Source organism: Seriola aureovittata, chromosome 10, assembly GCF_021018895.1.
Source record: "Seriola aureovittata isolate HTS-2021-v1 ecotype China chromosome 10, ASM2101889v1, whole genome shotgun sequence".
In the NCBI taxonomy this organism is placed as follows: Eukaryota; Metazoa; Chordata; class Actinopteri; order Carangiformes; family Carangidae; genus Seriola; species Seriola aureovittata.
Window position 1 is genome coordinate 5,124,086 of NC_079373.1, and position 25,128 is coordinate 5,149,213.

The 25,128-nt window shown below is 41.0% G+C and overlaps 1 protein-coding gene across 1 annotated transcript in view; it reads right to left on the reverse strand.

Moving 5' to 3' along the window:
• Positions 1–3,773: 3,773 nt before the first annotated feature.
• Positions 3,774–25,128, reverse strand: part of map1ab (microtubule-associated protein 1Ab) — a 79,160-nt gene continuing 57,805 nt past the window's right edge. The window contains exons 5-7 of the mRNA XM_056388119.1: positions 10,501–24,448; positions 9,349–9,581; positions 3,774–8,332 (exon numbers count right to left, since the gene is read on the reverse strand). Of these exons, the coding sequence (XP_056244094.1) occupies positions 8,177–8,332; positions 9,349–9,581; positions 10,501–24,448 (14,337 nt within the window). The 3' untranslated portion in view covers positions 3,774–8,176. The remainder of the gene's footprint in view (positions 8,333–9,348; positions 9,582–10,500; positions 24,449–25,128) is intronic.

Sequence of the window (25,128 nt, forward strand, 5' to 3'; positions counted from 1 at the left end):
GTGTAGGTGTTGATCCATCAAGGTTAAATTTTGGAGCACAAATCGATCTGTGGCCTCTCCCTTCAGGGAGTGTGTGGCTGTTTTGGTAAAGATTACTGTGTCGTTCTCTCTCCCTCGCAGTAAAATCTGAGTTATGTAAAAATCAAACAGAAAACTGTTAAGTTATTCTGACAAGTGTGGAGTGGAGACCGAGCAGTGCTGCTAAACATAACTTTTCTTTCATCTTTCCTCTTGATAAACCAAAGCCGACCTGACCAAGCCTGTTGTCTCCAACGCTGAAGCCAGTATCTCGTTTCCTTACCTCACCTTACCTCATATTTAATTCACAGATTTACTTCAAACTCAATTTGTACAAGAAAACTACTAAGCTTTAATTTAACAAGAGGCACTTGTTAGTGTGATGTTTCTATGCTCGCTCTTCAGTTATCATGCTTCCCTCCTAACTAAGCCAATTAGCTCAATAATTAGCAAAGAGATTTTACACCAACATGTTTGTCTTTGCATGCTACATACTTGGTATTACTTTGAGCTTCTTAGCTTAGAGTGTCATGGAGTTAAAGCAGTATCTGGGAAATAAGTCTTCCCTCATTAATTTCAAATGTATTCAGAAAGGTGCTCCAAATCAGATCATCTACTCCACATGAGGTACATGTGGTGTAAGTATGAAGTTTCCACTGTGTGTCTTTCTTGTGTTCAAAAGAACACGTCTGCAGCGTCAGACACCGTCATGCTTCATATACCATGTTCCACAGGACGTACAAACCCATGAAGGAGTGATTTCACCTCTGGAGGCTCAAACAGGTATCTAATATTTCATGACTGGTGGGGTTTATCTTCATAGGACTAGACTACAGAACTGGAGTAATTACAGATATGTATTTCAAGGTTTGGTAAAAACATTCACCATGTGTAATAACCTACAGTTTTTGTTTCAGAGGGCAGCAACACACCTTATGAAGGACACTGGAGAGACACACTGCAAATCAAGTAATAAGGTAAGGCCTGTGGTTATTAATATAACGACTTATGTTCCTGCCCTTTTTTATTTTACAGGATAAAATTCATAAGATTGAAGAGATAAAATAATGTAAAGGTCGTTTACGTAAAATAAATTAAATATTAAGACTACAACAATCTAATCTTCATCTAATTTTATAGGAGCTATACACTGTTTGTGTGTATCTGGTTTCACTTGGAAACAAACAGCTATAAATACGTAACACAACTGAAGTGTCACATTTAGGCTGTTTGTCTGGTATTAAGTGCTAACCCGGTTTTTTTCCTGTTCTTCCCATTCTGCCGACTCTGCCTGAATGCAGCATCAGCAGGTGTAATGTTTACCACGTACACATGAGGCTGACGGGAAACTCAGGATTCAAAGGTTTGACCAAATGATGATGCTAAATCAAAAGCGTGTTACAGTTCATCCTCTGGGGATCATGAATGTCTGAAACAAATTTCATGACAGTCCTTCCCATAGTTGTTGAGTTGTTCTGGACCAAAGTGTTACCATGGCTAAATATCTAAATATCGTCGCATTCATTCATTTACCACACTAACATAATTTGGGTATTTTATGTTGGAATTTAAAAAGGTTTTGCTTTATCTTGTCCAACAATGAGCCTTTGAGAATCTTCAGATTATTTATAATATAAGTTTTACAAACACAAATGTGATTAGCCAATATATAAATATGTTGTGAACGACTCATTCCACATTTAATGATCCTAACAAAAACCCTACCTCTCTGCAGTTTAATGAAATTTAAAGATTTATTTGTCTTAATCTCTTACGTCAGCATCGTAATGTGAGATCGGGACAGAATTACACATTAGAAACTAAAGTATTGTTGAGCTGCTGTTACTGCAACAGAAGCAAATATCTGTTTGTCCACCAGCCGGAACTAATCGCAGTTAACAAGAATGTCCAAATAAAGTTAAGAGCTCGTGCATGAAGTGATCGGAAATAATTGGTTTTTCGATAGATTGCAGTTATAAACTGCAGTTATGTGTCACAGCACAAATTAAAGATTGAAATAGCTCATATTGTGCTGTTAATATAGATTTTACCGGTGGAATGATGATTGGGTTTATGATACAAACACAAAATCAAATCACCATATCTGTAGTTGTAGCTGTATTTAAACCAGTCTGACTGTATGTGACTGTAAGATTGTGCAGACACAGAGCGTGCATGCTCAGCAAACGCTCCTTAAAAAATGGCAATATTAAAATTATTTTAACTTATTAAATAAATTGTGTTTCAGACCATGGCCGATAAATTGTCGATACAGAATATGAGCTGATATCAGCTTATAGCTGACATGTCAGTGTGGCAGCCGAAAGTAATAACAAATTGCAGGATTGGGGGTGGAGCACTCTGCGCTCTGCTGCATTGAAGTTTCCCAACAGCACAGTGGCCTCCATAATCTTTAAATGGAAAAAGTTTGGAACAACCAGTGATCTTACCTTTAACTGAGCACCCGGCCATACTGAGTAATCAGAGGAGAAGGACCTTGGTAAGAGAGGTGACCAAGATCCTGATGGTCTCTCTGGCTGAGCTCCAGAGATCCTGTGTGGAGAATGGAGAAACCTCCAGGGGTCTTGAAAGGGTCTGAACATTTATCAGAATGCACTAAAGCCCATAATTTACACTGTAACTTTGTTAGTACCAATAAAATATTTCCAGGTTCTTACTGGCACTATAGTGAAGAGAAGAGAGTAACAACTTGTACTCATAAGTTATATTAATTAAACTATTATTTTATTATTAAGTCAGTGTAATCAACTGAATTTGTAATCAAATTGCTTATTTATCACTTTCAGAACTCATAATTCAGTTGACAGTCTGTGACAGTTTTAATTACTTTATTTAGTCCATACATACAAAAAATAATCTTCCACTAACTTTAAAGTGTCATAGTCCAAAAATATAAATCATACAGCAAGCATCTAGAAATGACTGTGCTCTCTTTCTTAGCCACTTCTTTGGTCCAGACTGAAATATATTGGATGATCCCCAGAGGATGAATCCTGCTGACTGTTGATTCTTTGACAGACTTTTCCTGCAGCAGCAGGTTGACAGCAGGATGCTCTCTGTCAGAACTCAGCTCTGAGTTATCTTAACTGAATTATAGCATTTATGTTTATAATATATATAACATTTGGGCAAAAGTACAGTATTCCTCTAAAACTACTGTATATGTAACTGTGTGATCCCGGTGATCACACACACTAAAAGAGCATAGATGACAAATGGTATGTTCACAGGCGTGTGTGAACCCAGCTTTTCTTTTTCCATTTCATATAGACTGCACTTTTTCTAATTTGAATCTCTTTGAGTTGTTTTGCTCTTTGTGGTTGTCTTGAGTCTGTTCTTTGTCATTCTGAGTCTGTAGTTGCTTTTTGTTCTCATTTTGCATCTCTTATAGTCTTTTATCTATTTGTAGTGGTTTCAGGTCTCTGAGTCGCATCTTATTGTAGTTGTTCTGAATCTTCTAACTGAGCTCTGACTTTCAAACAATCACTATTAATAAATAATATCAATAAAACCCGCCTCATGCAGAGGCTCTGGACCAGGGGCCTCATTACCTCTGTGGTCCCTGCAGGTTCTTAGCCTTAGAAATAAATGACAAATTAGTTTCTATTTCATCTTTCATGTGATTACTGTAATAGTGTTAACATTCATAATAACTAATTTGGATGTAATTAGTTACTCCCTAACACCCATATATAAAGTAATCGGTCAAAAGAGACAAAAACACCCACAACACATTTAGATTTAAATGTACTTTAATTGATGATCACCAGGCTGTTTCCCTTTTACAATGAATCTGCAGTAGTTCTAGTTTAACCAGTTAGATTTAAAGAGACAGAGATATTTAATATTGCGCTGAGGAAGAAAAACATAACTAAGATTAATACAATGCAAAATTAAAGAGAGAGAGAGAGAGAGAGAGAGAGAGAATCAAACAGAACTACCAATACAGCGTCTTCTTAACAACATGTTAATAGGGCAAACAATAAAAGCACAGCCCAGTATTATATTACTGTAGGTCTTTTCAGTACCAGTTAAGACAATTAGCTTTTTTCAAATATACCTCTTTAAAATAGCATTGTATTTTTTATTATTATGTTAAACAATTACATTCAGGATTATAACTAAATAAATCACATGCAGAAAGATTAGATGGACAGATGACACCATATTGTGATCAAATGATGATTCATTTTAATGCAGATATGGCGATGAAATTAAACTGAAAGATGCACTTTTTTTCATTCTGTATCTTGTCAACATTTTGTGTATTTTTCTTGGTTCGAGGAACAGTTATAGGCTTTGTTCATACTGTCACTAAAATCAGCTAAAATGCGCAGGTATCACAAGAAGGATAGTTTGTTATATCTTTCAGATTTGTTCTTTCCAGAGAAGTATGTACACTCGTGTGCACGGTACATACGTGTACATGTAGTAGTAGTAGTTTAATTTTATTGATGGTTTTCGAGTCTGCATGTGTTTCAAGTCATATTCAGGAAAATGAAAAAGTTGCGGCTGCAGTTATTACTATTTCTGTTACATTTAATGTGTTTCTTTATGGGATCTCAGTTCAAAAATCTAACTTTTCTCCTCATTCGGAACAGAACTATAATTGAAATGACAATTTGCCAAAACAGAAAACAGTATCTGCCTGCGTTCTGTACTCCCTTAAAATTTATTTCCGTCTAAGCTGATGTGAATGGTTTTTTTTGTTTTGTTTTTGTTTATTTTTTTGTCTATTGTTTTGATCCAGCAGCATTCATGTGGTAGTACCAACTCTACATTCAGAAAAATAGATCTCCTGTATAGTGCATTCAGCTTCTGTAAAGTCATACAGTTCAGTATTGAGTGATTCACAGCGTTCTGCTAATGCCTTGATCATCATCTCAAGGTCGGGTATTTGGAATCTGCCAACTTAAAAACATTATTCAAAGACACTACAACACATCAGAGCATCCACAGAATCTGATCCATACGTTAAAAAGCCTATTTCCTGTTTAGGACACATCACAAACATTTAGGTGTGAACTGAAACAGGGAGTCATTTTGAACTTTCACGTCGTGCCCTTCAGTTAATCAACTCCCTTCAGATTAGGGTGTGTGTGTGTGTGTGTGTGTGTGTGTGTGTGTGTGTGCGTGTACTTGTGCGTACCCAGCTTTTTAATATACAACCTGCATCAAACTAAGATTCTCCTCAGTGGGATTTAAAAAAGCTGTCTGTCTCGAAACATCACAAGAAATGAGATGCATATCGAGGCTTACACAGTGCATAATGGACACGTATTATGCAAAAGAAAAAGAAAATCATTCAGTGGCAACCTTGTAAATCAGTCAACCATCTTTGATTTGAAAGTTTAAGGTAGGCCAGGCAGAGCAAAGAGCACAGAGGCTTTGGAAGATGAGGTATAAAGTAGTGCTAGTATTGTGAGTTTTACAGGTGAAGAAAATGGCACTGGTCCCAGGCTAGCAGAAGTTAACAAAATGCTCTAGCTTTCTAAAGGAGCTTCTTCCATATTTTGAATCAGATTGAGGTAAAGAACTGGGTGAAGTTAAACTGTGCAAGCAGAGGATCCTCCCTGCTTTTAGTTGGCAACATCCCGACAATCAATCTGTCATCAATAGCTCAGACAAAGTCCTTTCTGGAAATCCAAGCCTGCCCTGCTTCCCCCAGCCTGGCCCGCCCCCCAGCTTCAAATCTGTCTCCAGAAAAAAAACAAAAAACAAATCAAACAAAATGAGCCATCTCGGCAGAAATCTGTTTCTTATTCAGACCAAAATTAAATGTGAAAAAAAACGAATAATCAGACTTGCGTTTGCTTTTCAGCACAAGTTTGGAGAAAATTAATTGCAAATGTAAATCTGTTTCTCTACAAATTTAGATATAGATGAAGAAATAAAACTTGGCCTCATGTAGATTTAACTTGAACATACATATGAGCTTCTCTCGCGTCTGGCTGTGAACAAACACCTTTCACTCTGAACCCACAGAAAAAACTCACTCGCCACGTAACCTACAGGGACGAACCATGCTGTGATATAAAAACAGCTATTTAGTGTCATCGTATTCTCACACGCAAAACTACCTCTAAAACATTCCTACTTTATATCTGCGTCCAGTACAATCATCATCATTACATTCATGCTCATTCTGTAAATATTACTCTGGGATTAATATTAGTTAGCCTTCCCTCAGTTTGGAGGAACATCTTGTACATTATTTTATTTTACAGTGAAAACTGTTTTCTGCTGCTACACTAACTCTGTGTCTCAACTGCAAACTAACAAACATCCGACTCTTTACCTCTCCTCCTCCATCTCAGAAAAGTGCATTCCTATTTGGTGCAACACCTTGCTTAAAGACATTCATATTGGTTTGGAGGTTTTCCATAGTGGCTTTTCAGAATGTGGCGTTAATGGTTAATTAGATTATACGGCTCCAAAGTTGTGAATGTCCTGTTCCGCGAGTATCCCGGCTGTGGATACAGTTTGTGTGTGTGTACTGTATGAACTGATTGGTCCTCTGTTTCAAAGTCGTGTACTTGATTTACCCTGGTTTCTGGCTCTGCTTCAAAACGTCCTTAAAATATCCGGCTCTCTCTAAAACCACAAGCTAAAGGCACATGAAAGAAGCCTCCTGTAACACACTTCATATGTATATTTTTTTTCTCCTGAAAAATAACCCAAATACTACATATAAATATTGCAGTTCCTACTGGCGTATTGTTCCCTCTGAAGGGGACGAACAGACGAACTTCCTTTGCTACATTTGTCACAGGTCACTGCTTGTTTTTTTCCATCGCTTTGTGATGTTGACAGAGACGGTAAAAATGTAGCTGAACAGGAGGAAATGACAGAAATATTAATTAAACCTTCTCAAACGCTGCATTCACCTCAGAATCATAATTTGCTGCATCATCACAAAATATATCATTTATTTAACATAACCTCTGTATTGATATAGAAACATTTACCCTATATGTATACTGGAGTACATACAACCAACAAAGACCATGAGAAAGACTTAAAGAAGAACCATTACATCCAGCAGAGATATGATATGATTAGTGTGGAAACATCGTCCCTTTGCCTGGCGCCTATTGAATTCACTTGAGCATAGACAGCCAAACAGTGTAGTAACCTATCTACACTATGCTGCATTCCACACTTGAAAGGCTGGCTAAATTAAGGATTAACCCTATGCAGTTCTCTCTGAAAGAGTCCGAGCTAAAACACAAGCGTCATGCACCAGCTAAGCTGTGAAAGCCGAGAAGAAAAATTTCAAAGAGTGGCAACTTCAGGCACCTCCTAAAACTTCACCACAAATGACAAGAAGGAACGTTGCTTTCCTTTTTTTTCTTTTTTTTTTTTTTTTTTCTTTTTTTCAAACATAACATCAATTTATGTCATTATCGAGTTAATCCAAACACTAGTGTCGTGTGAGCAGGATGAGTTTTGTCGTGCGCACTGATGGAAAAGAAAGCTTCAAATTAAAAAAACAGAAAAAGTTCTACTCTTCTAAAAACACTGTGCATACAATATAAAGAACATATTGATTGCTGGAGATATTGTAGTAGACATTTTGGAGAAGTTAATAAGAATTCATGTTTTGGCACTTTGGATGAGAGATTCATTATTTGAGATTAATTAATTTCTGATTTAATTGTGATTTGAGCCACAAATGTACGAGCTACATCTTATTAATCTATAGTTTAACTGTGGCATTTTTGCATTTTTAGGATAATTATGTCTGTTTATCTGAAGGATATGAGGCAAAGAAAGCTTTCAACTATGTCATTGAATATTTGAATTTTTACCACAACTGTTAGTGCTAGTATAAGAAGTGTGTTGGGGCAGACATTTAACTCACAGGAGAAAACAAACATAAAAGTACGATTTTACTTGCGTGATAACCCCGTCGTCACAGAAAGCATGAACCCAGAGGTTTGACTTTAATCTCAGCTAACAGAATCTAGTGAGTTGAGGGCTGCAGCAAATGTGTCTGAGACTGGTACCACGAGAGAGCGAGAAGCCTTGAAAAGAAGCAGAGAGTGCTGTTTGCTCTCGCTCTATCTCCATTGTGAGCAGATGACAGGGAGGGGGAGGATGGGAGGGGTGGGGAGCACAGTGGGGCTCATGAAGCTCAGAACTCGATCTTGCAGGCAGGGAAGGACTCGTCCTGCATGACTACGGTGCTGCTGGAGGCCAGAACCATGATGTTCAGGTCCTGCTGCCTCTCATGGGTCTGTTGGTACCATTCGCGGGTCACCTCTGTGTCGTGGGTCGGGATCAGAGTCACCTGACAAGGGGCACAAAGACAAAATGAGAGGGGGAAATAGGAGGGGAGCGGAACAGAAAGTGACTATATGGCTATATGTGATGAAGATAACAGGCAACTGTGCTGCTGAGAGTTAGATGATCTCATGTCTGCACAGTTCATACCTTATAAAGCTGGAGCCAGCAGGTGCTTAGCTTAGCTTAGCTTAGCTTAGCACAAAGACTGAAAACAGATGCTGTGTCTCAAATCAGATACTTCAGTCAGTCCACTCACATGTAGCACACTGTGTACACAGTATACTCACTGGCATAGTGTGGGAATTTCAACAGGGTAGCCAAACACTGCCATTGAGCACTCACCAGAAATGACGATTGCAACATTTTACTGTGATTGTTGCCAAAATTTCCACCTTTCACATGTCACTTTAGAATGAATATTTTACTTTCCTCCACATTTTTAAGTTTGGTCATAATGTGCTCGCTTAAGGTTTCCTTGCTTTCTCTTCACAGGCAGGAGTAAAAACTCTCATGATCTTCTGCTGCTTTGGACTGTCCACAAGGTAAAATTATTTTTTGTGTTTGTTTTTATTGTTTTTTTAATGCAATTTAATGTCATCTTAATGTTCTATTTTTATGTATTTTCATGCCTCTGTAAAGCACTTTGAATTGCCTTGTGTCTGTATGGTATTATATAGATAAACTTGAAATGCCTTCTGAGTTTCTCTATTATACGGAGCAGTCATCGACATGATTGTGACATCTGTTTGGTTACAATTTCCCTCCACTGTCTAACTAACAAAAGAGTTTTGCTCTCAGTTACTTGCTGCCAATGAGATGTATCAGTTGTTGTCAGCGTCAGTAAACTCCAGATTGTCTCTAAATTTATTTTATTTCATTTATAAACATGTAGTGTAACAAAGAGTATGAGCATTAGTCTGTAAACAGTGTGGACATAAACTTGTGGAGAACGTGAGACACACCTGTGTGCAGAGAACATGAGAAATGCAGGTAGAGACGACACAGAGGGTAAATAAATACCTGTAAATTGGAGCCCCACTGAGCTTTGCCCTCCAGCAGGGCGTCTAGTACTCCACGGCTGGGCTCTCCACTGCCCGGGTCGTTCCCGCTCACCACGTAGTACGCGGCTCGCACTCTCTTGAAGAACTCCTGATCCACGTTCTTGGCACTGCAGTGGTTGGGCACATAGGCCAGGTCGACATAGACGGGTGGTCCAGGAGGGACGGCTGAACTTGTTTTCTGTGCGTTGTTACCTGGAAGTGAACGAGGACATAAAATGGCATTAGAGTCTAATAATACTACTCACAATTTAGTACAACTGTGCTCCAGTAGCAAAGAACTTTTGCAACTTTCTCCTCAACTGAGCAAATTAAATTCTATTCACTCATTTATTTATTCAGGTCAATTATTCTGAAAACAAATGTACAATAATATTTTATTGGACGTTTATAGAATTACATCTTGCAGTTCCAGTTGCAGATCCACCGTTCTAATGTGCCCCTGATTCTTATGCTGTTTAATGTACAGTATATCACTGGACATTCTGACATTCTTCAATCTTTTGCATGTCTTTTGACAGCTGCACATTGACAGCCAAAGTTCAGAATAAGCTGTTTGATTTTGATTATCCAGAGAGAAATGCAGTTCTCAGTCAAACAGTTTCTGGGGAAAAAAAAACTTTATCAACCAAACAGCACATGAACAACTTTAATAAATATTCTCCTCTTACTTGGATAAAATACTTCCTGTTATAATGTAATTTTAAAGGCTTAATCATATTCGAGTAAATTTGATGATATCATAAAACTGCTTTTTAATTAGCCTTTTAATTTTTTCATGGCTAATGGCTTAAATTCTCTTGGATCTAAGGATTTTAATATCTACTTCTGGCAAAGATCCAATATCAAGTATTTCATTGTCATTTCAGATATGGTCCAATTTAAACCCCCTATCACACCTGGTCTTTTGATGATGAGGTATCATCTCAATGTTTTTTTCTTTTTTAGAGAGAATTTTTGTAATTCTGGTCATGAAGGTTACTGTATTTAACCTGGGAAATGCCAGAATAAAAGGGGTACAGGTGCAGTCAGCTTTACTTTGGCTGTGTTGTGTGCAACACATTATTTTTGAAAGTAAGTTAGTGTTATGTTGTGTCTGCAGGATGTTACCCACCTGAACTGCTCTTGACACCATTGACCAAGCCTTTCCCTGGATTGAGGATCTCACTCCTGGAGCCTTGAGTCTCAGACATCTTGATCAGCCTGGAGCTTCTGTCCGTGTCCTTCCTCCTGAGGGAGGCAGATCGTGGTGAGGCGGAGTCCTTAGTCTGCTTCACTGGAGTCGAGGACCTCTTCCTGACTTCTCCCTTACGAGCAGGGGAGGACGACTTGGGTTTGCCCTTTCTGAGGCCCTTGGTGGTCTTGTGCTCCTTCTTGAGAAGTTTCTCTGTGCTGCTGTGGTCATTGAGAAGAGCCTCTGGATCCACCATGCACACATCTGGGTGGGGAGGATGAGGATGAGGGTCCTTCATCGGGGTGGGGAGGGGATCATGAGTCCTCTGTGCTGATCTAGGGGATGGAGGATGGTGGGCACCTCCAGCTCCAAATGCAGATTTGTCCACTGGCAGATGTTCAGCGTCTTCATCTGAGTCCAGATTTCCTTCAGCTGTTATGGACGGACACTCCTCGGTTTCTGGGGGGACGTCAGAGTCCGACTGTGACGGCAACGACTCGCTCACTGATGTCGGAGGCGTTTCCTCTCCAGCTAACGTCACAGCCAAACCAGATGACATGGCCCCTGGCAGCTGGTGTGGCCCCTGCCCAGCATCTCCATGGTAACTCTGAGCATGGTGGTGCCTCTGCTTGTGCGACCGCCTTTTCACAGAGTGCTGTTCCTGATCATCCTCATCTCCGTCCTGGAAGTGGTCACTGCGGCCGTCGTCTTCGCCCTCGTCACTTGAGAGCTGATGAGGACTGGGGTTGATGAAAGACGGAGAAAGTTCTCCTTTGCGATGTTTATATTCGCAGGAGGAGTAACCTGGAGGCGAGGCAGAGGAGGAGGTGGCACCGGTGTTCAAGTCAGAGGGACGATCAGCCTTCATGTCTTCTTTACTCGATGTTTCTGTGTGATAGGTGTCCATAGAAGAGGACACAGAGGTACCGTGGACACTTGTCATCCATTCCATCGCTTCCATTGCCTCCTCTTCATCATCATCATCATCATCATCATCATCACCATAACCCGGAGGAGGGGCACTTGGGCAATCATCAGGCCTCTGCAGTAGCTCCCAATCGGATATACTGCTCTTCCTTCTACCTTCTAATCTCTCTGGTGGCTTATCCAACAGGCTTTTCTCCTCGGCTCGTTCCGACTCTCTTCCCTTCCCATCTTCTGCTTTTTCACACATCTTTGGACCAGTTGTAGCTTTCTTCTCGTCTGTGCTGTCTTTACAGGTCTTTTCTTCTAGTTTCTTTTCCTCTGTTTTCTGCTTGACTACAGCGTCTTTTTTAGCAATCTCAGTCTTTTCATCTTTTTCACTTGTTTCTTTTTCTGCCACCTTTCCATCTTCCTTCAAAGGTGCGATAGCTCCACTCGTCTTTTCTTCTTTTGCCTCTGATGTTTTCTTCTCCTTCTTCTCTTTATCCTCTTCTGTTTTGGACAAGTCTGTTATGGCACATGAGGTTTTGCTAGCTCCACTGTCACTCAGTGGAGTAAATGAGGCTGTCTGTTGAGTTGTTTGTGACACCTCATCGGGTTTAGACACAACAGTGGTCGAGGTGATGGTGACAGTCTTTGTCTCTGTGGCAGGTGTGGAACTGTCTACCACATACGACTCAGTTATTGATGAAAAAGTCTCTTTTTGCTCAGTCACTTTGATTTTTTGACATTCAATACGACATGGTAGGGTGCTGTCCTCCAGTTCAAGTGTATCAGGCTCCTCGTCTTCTGCTGACCCTTGGGACTCCCTGTCAGAGGAGTCAGCCCTTTGGAGAGGAGAGACATCAAAGTGAGCCTCTGATGTGGATAAACTCTCTGGTACCTTTAGGGGTTCAGTTTGTTGTAGAGATGGTGCTGTGGTGGATGTTGTAATCTTTGTTTCTAGCATATAAAAACTATCAATGCTCGACTTTGTGTCCGTTTCGGGCTTTGCAGAGCCACTTTGATCCTCAGTCTGTTTGGCAGTGGGAGGCAGGACTGGAGATGATGGTTTGGTCTCCTCAAACTGACTGAGTAAAGACACTTTTGTTGCAGGTTTCGTTGTCACCTCCATGTACTCATCTCTCTGAAATCCTCCAAAGCAGGAGCTTGTAGACGCTTTCGGGAAGGATGACTCCTCTTTGACTAGAGGTATGTCAGAGCTTGATAATGTTGCGAAGGTTTCAACTCTGTCTCCAAAGTGTTGGCTCAAAGGGGCAGAAGTTGAGGCTGAGGATGAGTAACTATACGATGTGGAGGAGTATGTTGACGTAGAGTATGTTAAGGTGGTGTATGTGCAAGATGATGAAGAAGATTCCTTGTGTTTTGCAGTGATATCTGAGGTCTGCCTCTGGTCTACACTTTCCTCTTGGATGTCTCTTTGGCTGTGATATTTATCATCACTTAGCTTGGATAGCTGGGAGGCATCTGAGAGCACAGGTGTTTCTTTCTTATCCTCCTTCAGTTCTACTTTACTTTCCTCACTGTAAAGATATTCAGAGCAATCTCCAGACCTGCTGTGTCCGATATCAGCGTAGCTGCCTGTTAGCAGAGGTGAGGGACTAGATGTAGGCTTGGGTTCTGAATGATCAGGTGGCAAAGAGCTGCCTGTCAAGCTGCTTGTTGATGTTGGTTGATAAGTTTCCTCTGTCAAAACGCTTGAAGTTCGAGACCCTTTGTCTTCATCTCCTTCTTTTGGCTGTAGTACCTCAGAGGAGGTTGTATCCTCTGCCGATGACAACTTTCTCTTTGTGGTTGGTTCGGGGGACAAATGCTTTTCGTCTGTATCTTCTGTTTTCTTCATTTCAGGAAGTTTTGGGACATCTGCTGTAGCAACAAAGATTTCGTCCATTTTGTGAGCACTTAAGTCTGGAGATGGAGTTGTTTTGCCTACATCTTCACTTTTTGTCTCAGGAGGTTTGGCTGTAGCCGTTTCACCAGTCGAATCCTCTTCTTTGAGTGGTTTCACGTCAGGAGATGGAGGTTGTTTACTTACGTCCTGCTTGTCTGCATCTGTGACTTTAGATGCTGAGGCATCATCAGGTGTTGGTTTACAGACCGTTTCCTCTTTTAGGAAACTTGATTCAGACAACTGAGATTTCTTATTTGAGTCCTCTACCTCTGCCAAGTCAGCACTATCATCAGGACTACGTCGGCACATTTCTTTTTCAGACTCCTCTCTTGCACCCTTTTCCATGTCTACATCGCTCAGCTCGTCCTCTTCTTCCTCCTCCTCGTCCTCATCTTCGTCTTCATCATCATCATCAACATTGAAATCTTCCCCTTCTACAAGTAACCTCTTATCTATCAGGCTCTCTTTTCCTTCAGGAAAGTCTAACATGGATTTACAAGTGGCAGAGCTGCTAATTTGACTGTTATCAGAGGCAAGAACGTTGTCGTCTATTTCATGCCCTACAAATGTGGTGGCAGGGGTGGTCCTTGAGTCAGCTGATGTTTCGTCTCTCTCTACGGGTGATGCTTGTTGAGGTAAAATGTCTTTTTCTGCAGGTGAGTGCCGACCCGAGGGGGAGCCCTCATGGTCAGAGGACTCCATTTTGTCTTTCAGCGACTCAGCAGATTTTTCCTTCTCTTTTACCGACGTTTTCTTCTCTGTGAATTCTCCAAAAGCTGCAGGAGCAGCTGACGCTTGTTTACCAAGATCTGATAGGCTCCATGAGGGAGAGGGTGTTTCTTGTCTTAATGATACGCCTGCTGATTGAACGGCAGAGCCAGTAGAAACTTTATCACTTTCTCCGGTTGCCCCTGGTTGAAGAGCTGCCACAGCACCTTCCTTCATGTCTTCTTTCTCTTTCTCCGATTTCTCAGGTTTGTCCTCTTTAGGAGTGAAAGAATACGACTCAGCAGCTTGGGACATTTTGTTGTCTTGCATGTCTACAGGTGAAAAGCTCTTGTCAACATAAGGTGTAACTGGTCTTTCTTCTCTCTCACTCTCCTCCTCTTGGCCTTTCTCTCTGTCTTCATATTTAGGAGAGGCACTTCGACTGTGATGGCTGCTTCTTTCGCTCTCTGTGAGGGACACCGGGCTGTAGTCAACTCTGCTGAAGGATAAAGGCTCTTCTTTGTATTGATCGTCAAGGAGGAACATGACTCCTCCAGCTTCGGACTGGCTTGTTCTTCTGTTATCATCAATACCGATATCGGAGGTGTGATCAAAACCTAAGGAAACCTCACTCTCTTCTCTAGAGTCCGAGTCATGATCTTTTGGGATGGGCTTTTCATACGGATCATACTTGGATGCACCAAATGTTTGTTTTTCGTCTTGTAGGCTTCCACTGATTGTCTCCTTCTCTGAGGTCATTATTTCACTGTCCATTTTTGGAGCATCTGATTTTACAGCATCAGTGTGTCCAGCGTCCTCTGAATCTTTGTCCAACGTAAAATATGTGCAAGGCCGTGAAAATCCTGGAGAAGCCACCTCTCGTTCTCCTTCCATCTCCCTCTCCGCTTCCTTACCTGGTTTCTCTTCTGGCTTTGTCTTTTCTGTGGCGACAACTCCTGGGCTTGTCTGAGACGGTATCTTTTTCTCTTGTTGTGGTGGTTCCTCCACACTGGACTGGCTCTCAGTGCTCGAAAGTGTACAGCTCCTTGCTTGACTGTCTGTGCTTGATAATGTTGACAAGGCAGGTTTTTTCTCAGTTGAGTCCAACACCGGTTCTTCTTTAGCACTCGGGACATCAGAAGCTGGTTCTTGTTTTGGAATAGAGGTCGTCTCCTCTTTTGATGTGACAATGTCAACGGACGGCTCTGGCTTGGCGAGAGGTGCAGGTTTGGCATCTGTTTTCACAACATCTTTGTCTGCCTGAGGTGAAATTCTGGACTCTTCTTTGCCGGACTCTTTGAAGTCTTCATCAATAGAGGGCTCCTGCATTGTAAGTGTAGGAATGATCATTGAGGTCTGTTCCGAAATTGGTGGTTTAGTTTGTTCACTTCTCTGTGCAGTTTCGGATAAAGGCAGACCTGCAGAGATGTCATGGTCTGATTTTCTCGGCTCCACCGACAAAGGTCTGGAGCCTGCTCCTCCCATACAGATGTCCTCCTCCTCGTCATCTTCTCTGTCTTCATCTGAGGACTGAACCACAAATGCAGGCTTGAAATCTGACTTGGGGGCCACTGCTTCTCCTGATATTGTCTGTGCAAGTTGTTTAATGGTTTTGTCCTGGTCTTTCTCCTGTAACTCCTCTCTCTCCCATTTTTCCTCTTTGGTGTGGTCTGCATCAGAGGAGTCAGACTTTTCCTTCTCTGTGATCTCATCTCCCTTTTTCTCAGAAACATCCTTTTCTTTAATTATCTTTTCATCTTCTGCTGGTTTGGTTTTTTCATCTTTGATGTCTTCAGTCTCATAGCTGTATTCTTTTTCTTGTTCTTTCTCCATTTTCTGTTCTTTGCTCAGTTCAGCAACATGTGCGTCATCCTTTTCTTTCTCCATCTTCTCTTCTTGACTAATAAGGACCTTTGCTTCTTTATCTTGTTCTTTTTTCTCCTCCTGGGTGTCATGGGGAGACACAGAAATGTCATCTTTTGCTGGTTTCAGGTCGTCACTCGATGGTGTTACAGAAGAGTCTTGCTGCGTTTCAAATGATGCAACATCAAAAGTGTCCTTTTCTGTTTGAGCTCCAGGAAGTTTATCAGAAGTTTCTTCATATATATGCTTATCGCTATCACAGATATCATCCATTTTAGTCTTCTCTTCTTCAAAGGTCTGAGACATTGGAAGATCTTCCTCTTTTTTATCGTCCTTCTTGGGTTCAGACTCAAAAGGGAAATCATGTTTCTCTTTTTCCTCATCTTTGGTGCTAAATGTTAGAGTGTCCATCTCCTTCTCTGTCTCCTGTTTGATAGATTCAGCGTCACAACTGTCCTGTTTGATGGCATCTTTCATTTCCTCCTCGGTGGTTTCAACTTTAGATGGCTCTTTCTCTTTCACATCTTTAGGTTGCTCAACAGTGCCATCTGTTTCTTTCTCTTTCTTCTTGTCATCCTTTTCAGTTTCTTTATCCTTAAGTTCCTCCACAATGGATTTGTGGTCAGAGATGTCACCCTTCTGCTCTTCGACCTTCTCTGTTTTTATTTGTTTGTCAGAAATGTCAGTTTTTTTTACCTCTTTGTCATCTTTGACAGAAGTATCAACAATGTCCTTTTCCTTAACGGACACAAGATCAGAGGTATCGCTCTTTTCTTTTTCCATTTCCTCTTCTTTAACCTTGGACTCTGTATCATGAGTTTCCTCTTTTGGTGTTTCTTTTGCCTCCTTGATGAGTTTTGCTTCAGATGTAACTTCTTTCAACTCTGTCTTCTTCTCCTCATCTGTGAGGGGTTTTAGACCAGCAATGTCTTTGCTTTCCTCCTCCTTTACAGGTTTGATATCAGAAGTTTCTTCCTTAATTGTTACTGTATCTTTTTCATCCTTTACAGGTTTGATATCAGACACTTCTTCCTTAATTGTTACTGTATCTTTTTCATCCTTTACAGGTTTGATATCAGACACTTCTTCCTTAATTGTTACTGTTTCTTTTTCCTCCTTTACAGGTTTGATATCAGATGTTTCTTCCTTAGTTGTGTCTGTATCTTTTTCCTCCTTTACAGGTTTGATATCAGAAGTTTCTTCCTGAATTGTTACTGTATCTTTTTCCTCCTTTACAGTTTTGATATCAGAAGTTTCTTCCTGAATTGTTACTGTATCTTTTTCCTCCTTTACAGGTTTGATATCAGAAGTTTCCTCCTGAATTGTTACTGTATCTTTTTCCTCCTTTACAGGTTTGATATCAGACACTTCTTCCTGAATTGTTACTGTATCTTTTTCCTCCTTTACTGGCTTGATATCAGATGTTTCTTCCTTAGTTGTGTCTGTATCTTTTTCCTCCTTTACAGGTTTGATATCAGAAGTTTCTTCCTGAATTGTTACTGTATCCCTTTCCTCCTTTACAGGTTTGATATCAGAAGTTTCTTCCTGAATTGTTACTGTATCTTTTTCCTCCTTTACAGTTTTGATATCAGATGTTTCTTCCTGAATTGTTACTGTATCTTTTTCCTCCTTTACAGGTTTGATATCAGATGTTTCTTCCTTAATTGTTACTGTATCTTTTTCCTCCTTTACAGGTTTGATATCAGAAGTTTCTTCCTGAATTGTTACTGTATCTTTTTCCTCCTTTACAGTTTTGATATCAGAAGTTTCCTCCTGAATTGTTACTGTATCTTTTTCCTCCTTTACAGTTTTGATATCAGATGTTTCTTCCTGAATTGTTACTGTATCTTTTTCCTCCTTTACAGGTTTGATATCAGATGTTTCTTCCTTAATTGTTACTGTATCTTTTTCCTCCTTTACTGGCTTGATATCAGATGTTTTTTCCTTAGTTGTGTCTGTATCTTTTTCATCCTTTACAGGTTTGATATCAGAAGTTTCCTCCTGAATTGTTACTGTATCTTTTTCCTCCTTTACAGGTTTGATATCAGCACTGTGATCTTGAATTGTTACTGTATCTTTTTCCTCCTTTACAGGTTTGATATCAGAAGTTTCTTCCTGAATTGTTACTGTATCTTTTTCCTCCTTTACAGGTTTGATATCAGAAGTTTCTTCCTGAATTGTTACTGTATCTTTTTCCTCCTTTACAGGTTTGATATCAGAAGTTTCTTCCTGAATTGTTACTGTATCTTTTTCCTCCTTTACAGGTTTGATATCAGAAGTTTCCTCCTTAATTGTTACTGTATCTTTTTCCTCCTTTACAGGTTTGATATCAGAAGTTTCTTCCTGAATTGTTACTGTATCTTTTTCCTCCTTTACAGATTTGATATCAGAAGTTTCCTCCTGAATTGTTACTGTATCTTTTTCCTCCTTTACAGGTTTGATATCAGACGTTTCTTCCTTAATTGTGTCTGCATCTTTTTCCTCCTTTACAGGTTTGATATCAGAACTGTGATCCTGCATCGTCACTTCTTCTTCCTCAGATGGTTTGACAGTTAAGCTGTCCTCCTTATCCACTGCTTTCTCCTTTTCTTCTTCTATTGATTTGACAGCACAAATGTCTTTACTGATATCTTTCTCTTTTTCATCTTGCATGGTGGGTTTGGCAACAAAGATGTCAACCTTTGTGCTTGTTTCGTCCTTGGATGTTGTGACAGTGGAAATTATTACATCTTCTTCCTCCATCATAGCAGGTTTGACAGGAGAAGTGACATCTTTATCTTTACTTGTCTCTTGCTCTTTTTCTTCTTCCATGACTGGTTTGGCAGCATCCTTAAGTGTTTCTTTCGCTTCTACTTTAGTTGTTGTGGCAGAGGAATCATCATCTTTACATACTAGTACATGCTCTTCCTCCATCTTGGTAAGCTTGGTGGTCACAGAATCATCTTTACTTTCCTGTTCTTCCTTTTCTTCTCCAACTGGTTTAACAGGAGAAGTATCTTCCTTGCTTGGCAGTACATCTTTTTCCTCTTCTTTGGTAAGTTTTATAGCAGCAGTATCATCTTTACTTATGTCATCCTTCTTTTCTTCTTCTGTTGTAGGTTTGAAGGCCAGAGCATCATCCTTGCTTGCTGTCATATCTTTTTCCTGCTCCTTGGAAAGTTTGGTGTCCAAGATATCATCTTTACTTTTCTCTTGCTCTGTGGTTGGCTTGGCAACAAGAATCTCGTCTTTACTCTCTGTTGCATCCTTTTCCTCCACCGTGGTGAGGCTGATGGTTGAGATAGCATCTTTACAAATCTCTTGCCCCTTTTCATCTTTCATGGTAACAGCAGATGTATCATCTTTACCAATAATTTCTTCTTCTTTGGTGAGTTCGGCAACAGTGATTTCACCCACCTCTTTCTCCTTTTCCTTCTGCTCATCTGTGAAGGGCTTGGTAGCAGAAACATCTATCTTCTCCATCTTTTCCTCCTCTTTCTTATCTTCAATCACTTTGATGTCAGATATTTCTGTCTCTTTTGTCCTCTCCTCATCTTTAGTTGGCTCAATAATGGCCATATCGTCCTTCTTTGCCTCTTTCTCCATCTCTTCTTTAACAGGCTTGATATCTGCATCTTGGACCTTTTCGACCTCTTTCTCTTCAGTCTTTATAGGGCTAATATCAATAGTATCAACCTTTTCTTCTTCTTTCTTCTCCTCTTTAACAGGTTTGATATCTATATCTTGGACCTTCTTGATATCTTTCTCTTCAGTCTTTATAGGGCTAATATCAAAAGTATCAACCTTTTCTGTTTCTTTCTTCTCCTCCTCTTTAGCAGGCTTGATATCTGTGGCATGGACCTTTTCAATCTCTTTCTCTTCAGTCTTTATAGGGCTAATATCAAAAGTATCAACCTTTTCTTCCTCTTTCTTCTCCTCTTTAAAAGGTTTGATATCTGCATCTTGGACCTTTTTGATCTCTTTCTCTTCAGTCTTTATAGGGATAATATCAATAGTATCAACCTTTTCTTCTTCTTTCTTCTCCTCTTTAACAGGTTTGATATCTACATCTTGGACCTTCTTGATATCTTTCTCTTCAGTCTTTATTGAGCTAATATCAAACGTATCAACCTTTTCTGTCTCTTTTTTCTCATCCTCTTTCAAAATCTTGCTATCAGACACATCATCCTTCTTAACTTCCATCTCCTTTACTTCACCTTTGGCTTTGAGGTCAAAATCATCATCTTGTTTTGTATCTTCCTGCTTCTGCTCGTCTTTGATGGCCTCAGAAGCAACAAAATCTATCTCTGCCTCTTTAGTAGTTTTGACTTCAGGAGTGTGGTCTTTTTCAGGCTCTTTTTGTTCATCTGTACTGATGACCATGTCCTTTGCAATTTGCTCTTCTTTGACAGGTTTAATATCAGAGGTATCATCCTTTACTGCCTCTTTCTCATCCACGATGGACTTGATTGCAGAAATGTCTTCTACAATAACAGATTCCTGTTTCTGCTCTTCCTTGATTTGTTTGACATCAGAGGTGTCATCCTTTTCTTTCTCCAGTTCCGCCTTGACGATTTCAACTGCAGATTTATCATCATGACCGTCATCATCATCTTTCTTGTTCTCATCATCGTCATCATCTAAGAAACGACTCTCCCTCTCTGTAAATTTACCTGCAACAGGCACTTTAGGTTCTTTATCTTTGAGCCCAACGTCACTGTCTTCATCACGTTGTCCAGATGAGATGGGGGAATCCCTCCCTAACATGGGTGACTGAACGTCCGTTAAAGATGCAGGAACAACAGGGATTGTTTCTGCCTGTTTGTCTTCATCTTTTGGCACTAGTGAAATGTCTTTTTCTGGCTCCTTCATCACTGGAACCTCTTTGATGTCCTTTTCAAATGTTTTGTCCAAAGATGTTGCAACGGCTACTTCATACTGATCTGCTTCCTGTTTGTCCACATCTTTTTGTGTCTCAGCTGCTTCATCTTTCTTTGTGGTTTTGTCTTCAGTTTTGGTGACAACATCAGGGAGCTCCTCTTGCTTTTGCAACTCCAAATCAGGGAAAACCTTCATCTTGTCTTCCACTGGTGACTGACGAATTGGAGAGTGAGCTGCACTTGAGGGTCCAGACTGTGGAGGGGAGGCCATCTTCACAGTGATATCATCCGGACTGAAGCAACGCTCCTCACTCTCTGAAGTTACTGAGTCTGATCCAAAAGGTCTGGTAGGCACAACAGATGAAATATCTTTAGGTGCAACTGCATCTATATTTTCCTCTTCAACTGGCAGGTGGACTGGTTTGGTGTCTGGTATAGACGTTGAAACAGGAGACACTGAGCTAGCAAGCTTTTCAATGTCTCTCTCTTTATCCTGTAATATTTGGGATGAAGCATAGCCCTCTTGGAGTTTCTCAAGTGAAATGTCAACATTAGGAGTTTGGTCTTCTTCCTCCTCTTCTTCTTCTTCCTCCACATTGTGAGCAACAGGAGCTTTAGCCTCCGTCTTCACTTCTGTAACAGGAAGCTGTACCTCATCCGATGGAGACTTGATTTGTTTGTCATCTTCTAAAGAAGGCGGTGAAAGAGTTCCTGCAGAGAGTGGAAGCTCTTTGCCTTGTGAAGCGTCCGGTGGGGTTGGCAGGGGAACAGGAGTTTTGGGTGGTTCCTCAGCCTGAGGTGCTGTGACAGATGCCACAGATTGATCTTCAGCAATAGAAGTAGGGAAGGAGGACATTTTGTCATACTCTGTGATGGATGTTGCAGAAGACACATGTTCCTCTTCTGCCAGAGGAGCAGTGATGATGTTGGTGAACACAGATACTTGCTCCTGCACAGCTGGAATAAACCCTTTCTCGGTCATTGCTGCAGCTTGCATCTCCCGCATGCCGTGAATGTTTACAAATGATTCAGTCTGATCTGGAACAGAGATGTCGTAGGCACCAACATCATATTGAAGGTGTGGTATCCTCTCTTCTGCCTCTTCATGGATCTCTTCGTCAGAGATAGTCTGTTCTGTCTCAGAGTAACCAGGGATCGTTTCGTCTTGAATATAGGAGACTGGCTCAGCTGCAGCGGCCCCTTGAGCTACTGAGGTTATGGGAGCTGTGGCACCTCCAACATGTGACAGGTAGCCTTCCTCCTCTTCTTCTTCCTCGTATTTAGCTGTAGTCAAGATTTCAGCTGTTTGGCTTTCAGAGACCAATTGTTCTTCAACAGCATCTTCAGGTTTGACTTTGATCTCTTCATCTGCTATTACATCTAAATCTTCCACCTCTTCCAGTTCAGCTTTTTCCACAGCCTCCTCCTCTTCTTCTTCCTCTTGCTCCTCCATGGACGGAGTCATTTGTAGCTCCTCTTTTGTCACAACCTTAGCTGAGAGAGTTCCCGATTTCTCCATTTCTTCTATCTCATGTTTTCTATCAAGCCCATCATCCTTTGCCTCCTTCCATTTTGATTCATCTTCCTCTTCACCTATTCCCATATCCTCCTCTTCCTCCTCCGCTTCTGTTTTCTTTTCAGCAGCTGGAGCCTCTTCTTCCTCCTCTTCCTCATCCTGAGTTGCTGCTCCCTCATCCTCAAACTTTTGGGCCTCTTCTAATTCTCTCTCTTGTGTCGATTCCTTGTCTTTGTCTTCATCTTTCACCTCTGGGGGTGTTACCTCCTTTTCAGGAGACTCTGTGACAGCTGGAATTTCAGGAGTTTCTTCTTCCGCCTCCTCCTCCTTCTCTTGTGCTGGAGGCTCGAGTGAAACTTCAGCACTGTCTGGTGGTTCTGCTGATACAGCTACAACCTCAGCTTTTTTTAGTTCTTCAAAATCCTTGGTGAGGTCTTCAGGTGTGGAGGGAGCAGACGTGCCCTCAACAGCTCCATTCTCGATCGGTTCTGGTTGAATAACTTTTTTTGGCTCCTCTGGTTTGGGTTCAGCCTTTGCTGCTTTGATTTTTCCAGTTTTGGCTTTACTTGACACTTTAGCTTTATGTAATGTCTTTCTGACCTCTGGTGTCAGTGGTTTTAGGTCAGGCTTTGTGATTTTTCTTAGCTCAGGTTTGGATGTGTCCTTCTTTTTGTCCTCTTTGGATTTAACATCTTTCTTCTCATCTTTTTTAGCAGAGTCATCTTTCTTTACTTTCTTGATCTCTTTCTTTTCCTTGTCCTTTTTCTCATCCATTTTTGACACCCTTTCCTTCGAGTGCTTTTTTAAGGATTTTTCTTTCAAGAGTTTTTTCTTTTCTGGCACATCAGTTTTAGATTTTATGGTCTTGGTCGGCTTTTTCTCCTCTTTTTTCTCTGATATATTTTCTTTCACAGAGTCACTCTTTGCCTCCGTGGCAGCTGACACATCATCTTGTCCTTCACTTTCTTTCTTTGTTGTCTTTGCAGTAGTCTTAGGGGAGGATTTAAGACTCTCTTTACTATCTGTTCTTTGTTTTAACTTGGTTTGTTTAATGACAGAGGGAGGAGCTCCTGAGGCAATGTCCTTTTGTGTGGCTACAGGATAGCGCAAGAAGTCAAGGTGCTTTAATTTTTCTAGCCCCTCCAGGATCTTGTTTTGTGGTGCATTTCCAGGGAACAGCACTCTGACGATCTTTTCTGCAGGGTTGGCAGGGAGCCAGACGACTAAGGCTGTAACTGATGTCAGGTAGGGCACAGATATTTCTCCTTCTTTCCCGTTGGGCAGCACAATGCCAGTTTTGGCCTTGCTGTTGCCAGCCCACTTCTGCATTAAAAATTGCATCTCTTTACTGTCTTTGACGGGGTTGAGAATATACATGTCTAACCTGCCCACTCCCATCTTGTGGAACAGAGTTATGGGCTCAATAGTGTTGCTGACCACTCGAAAGAGAGGCTCTGGTTTGATTCCTAGTTTGTTAAGGTACTGCAGAGTAAGTGAGGCCTCTTCGATGCTGCGTTTCACTTTGAGATTAGATTCTGGCATACGGAGCTTCTCTGGTACATTGAAGAAGACTACACCCAGTTCAGGGGATATCAGATTCTTCATCCAGTCGCTATAGTTGGTGGAGCCTTGAGACTGCTCCTCTTCCTGTTCTGCTATCTTCCTCTGAAGAAGCCCATTGATACCTGGGAGATTGTCAGCGCCGATGTGTGTTAGTAGAATTGAGTCGATGCGGTCCAAGTGACGGACAAGCTTCCAGAAACAGGATTTTCGTTCAGAGCCTCCATCCACTAAGATGTTGAAGCCATTCACAGCGAAGAGAGCTGAGTCTCCTCGTCCACCAGGAAAGATGTAGCAACATGGCTTGGACAGTTTCAGGAAGCCTCCGGATGTGGGAGGCTCCAGGAGGTCAAAAGGTGAAGGGACGTCAACCGTCTCAGAGATGTACTCTGTGAACTCGGTGACGCCCTCCATCTTGCGGAGAACAGGTTCAGGGTTTAGTCTGTATTCCAGGAACTCCCGTAGGGTCTGCTGCTGTCCCAGGGAGCTCCAGCCCACCTCCCCGCGGCAGGACACAGTAAGTGTAGCCTGCTGCTTGGGGGCTGTTGTGCCCAGTAATTCACTGACCTGCAGGTGAGACACCCAGACACATCAGTCAGTCATGCATAAATGTTATAAACTTGTGTTGTTAAGATATACAAGAAAACAATAAAATCGTTTGTTGCAGTAGTCATAGAGACAATGTTAGTATGAAAGGATTTTGAAAATTTATTTTTAAGAAGAAAATGATCAGTTGAATACCGATGATGATGATCAGCATGAATACTCCCCTCTGTCATCCTTTGTGCGGGTTTTTGGACAATGTGCATTTCTAGACAAACATACTATTTCTATTTTTCTGTGGACCAACAAACATTAAGTGAAGAAGCACCTAAACCCCATCCCATTTGTGCTGGTTCTGGAGGCCTTGATCAACGTCTTGACAGTTTGAAGGAGGAGGGCTGCACACAGAGTTGCTCTTCTTCTTTATTCAAACAGCAAAATTTTGAATCAAAGCCCAAGGTTTCGGTTTACACCTTCATCAGGGGCCAAACAGCAGTAATAAGCAGAAAACCACATTATATACATTCTTAAACATCATGCAAAGTATCTGATATGATAATTACATGTCAGCTGCATTGTTCTCCTCATTTGGTTTTCTCATTATGGCTCCATCTTGTGGTCAAATAAAAAAATAACAAAACCTCAAGATGTCCCATACTTGTCAAAATATATAAAGACAAACTCAATTTGTAAGAAAACACCTT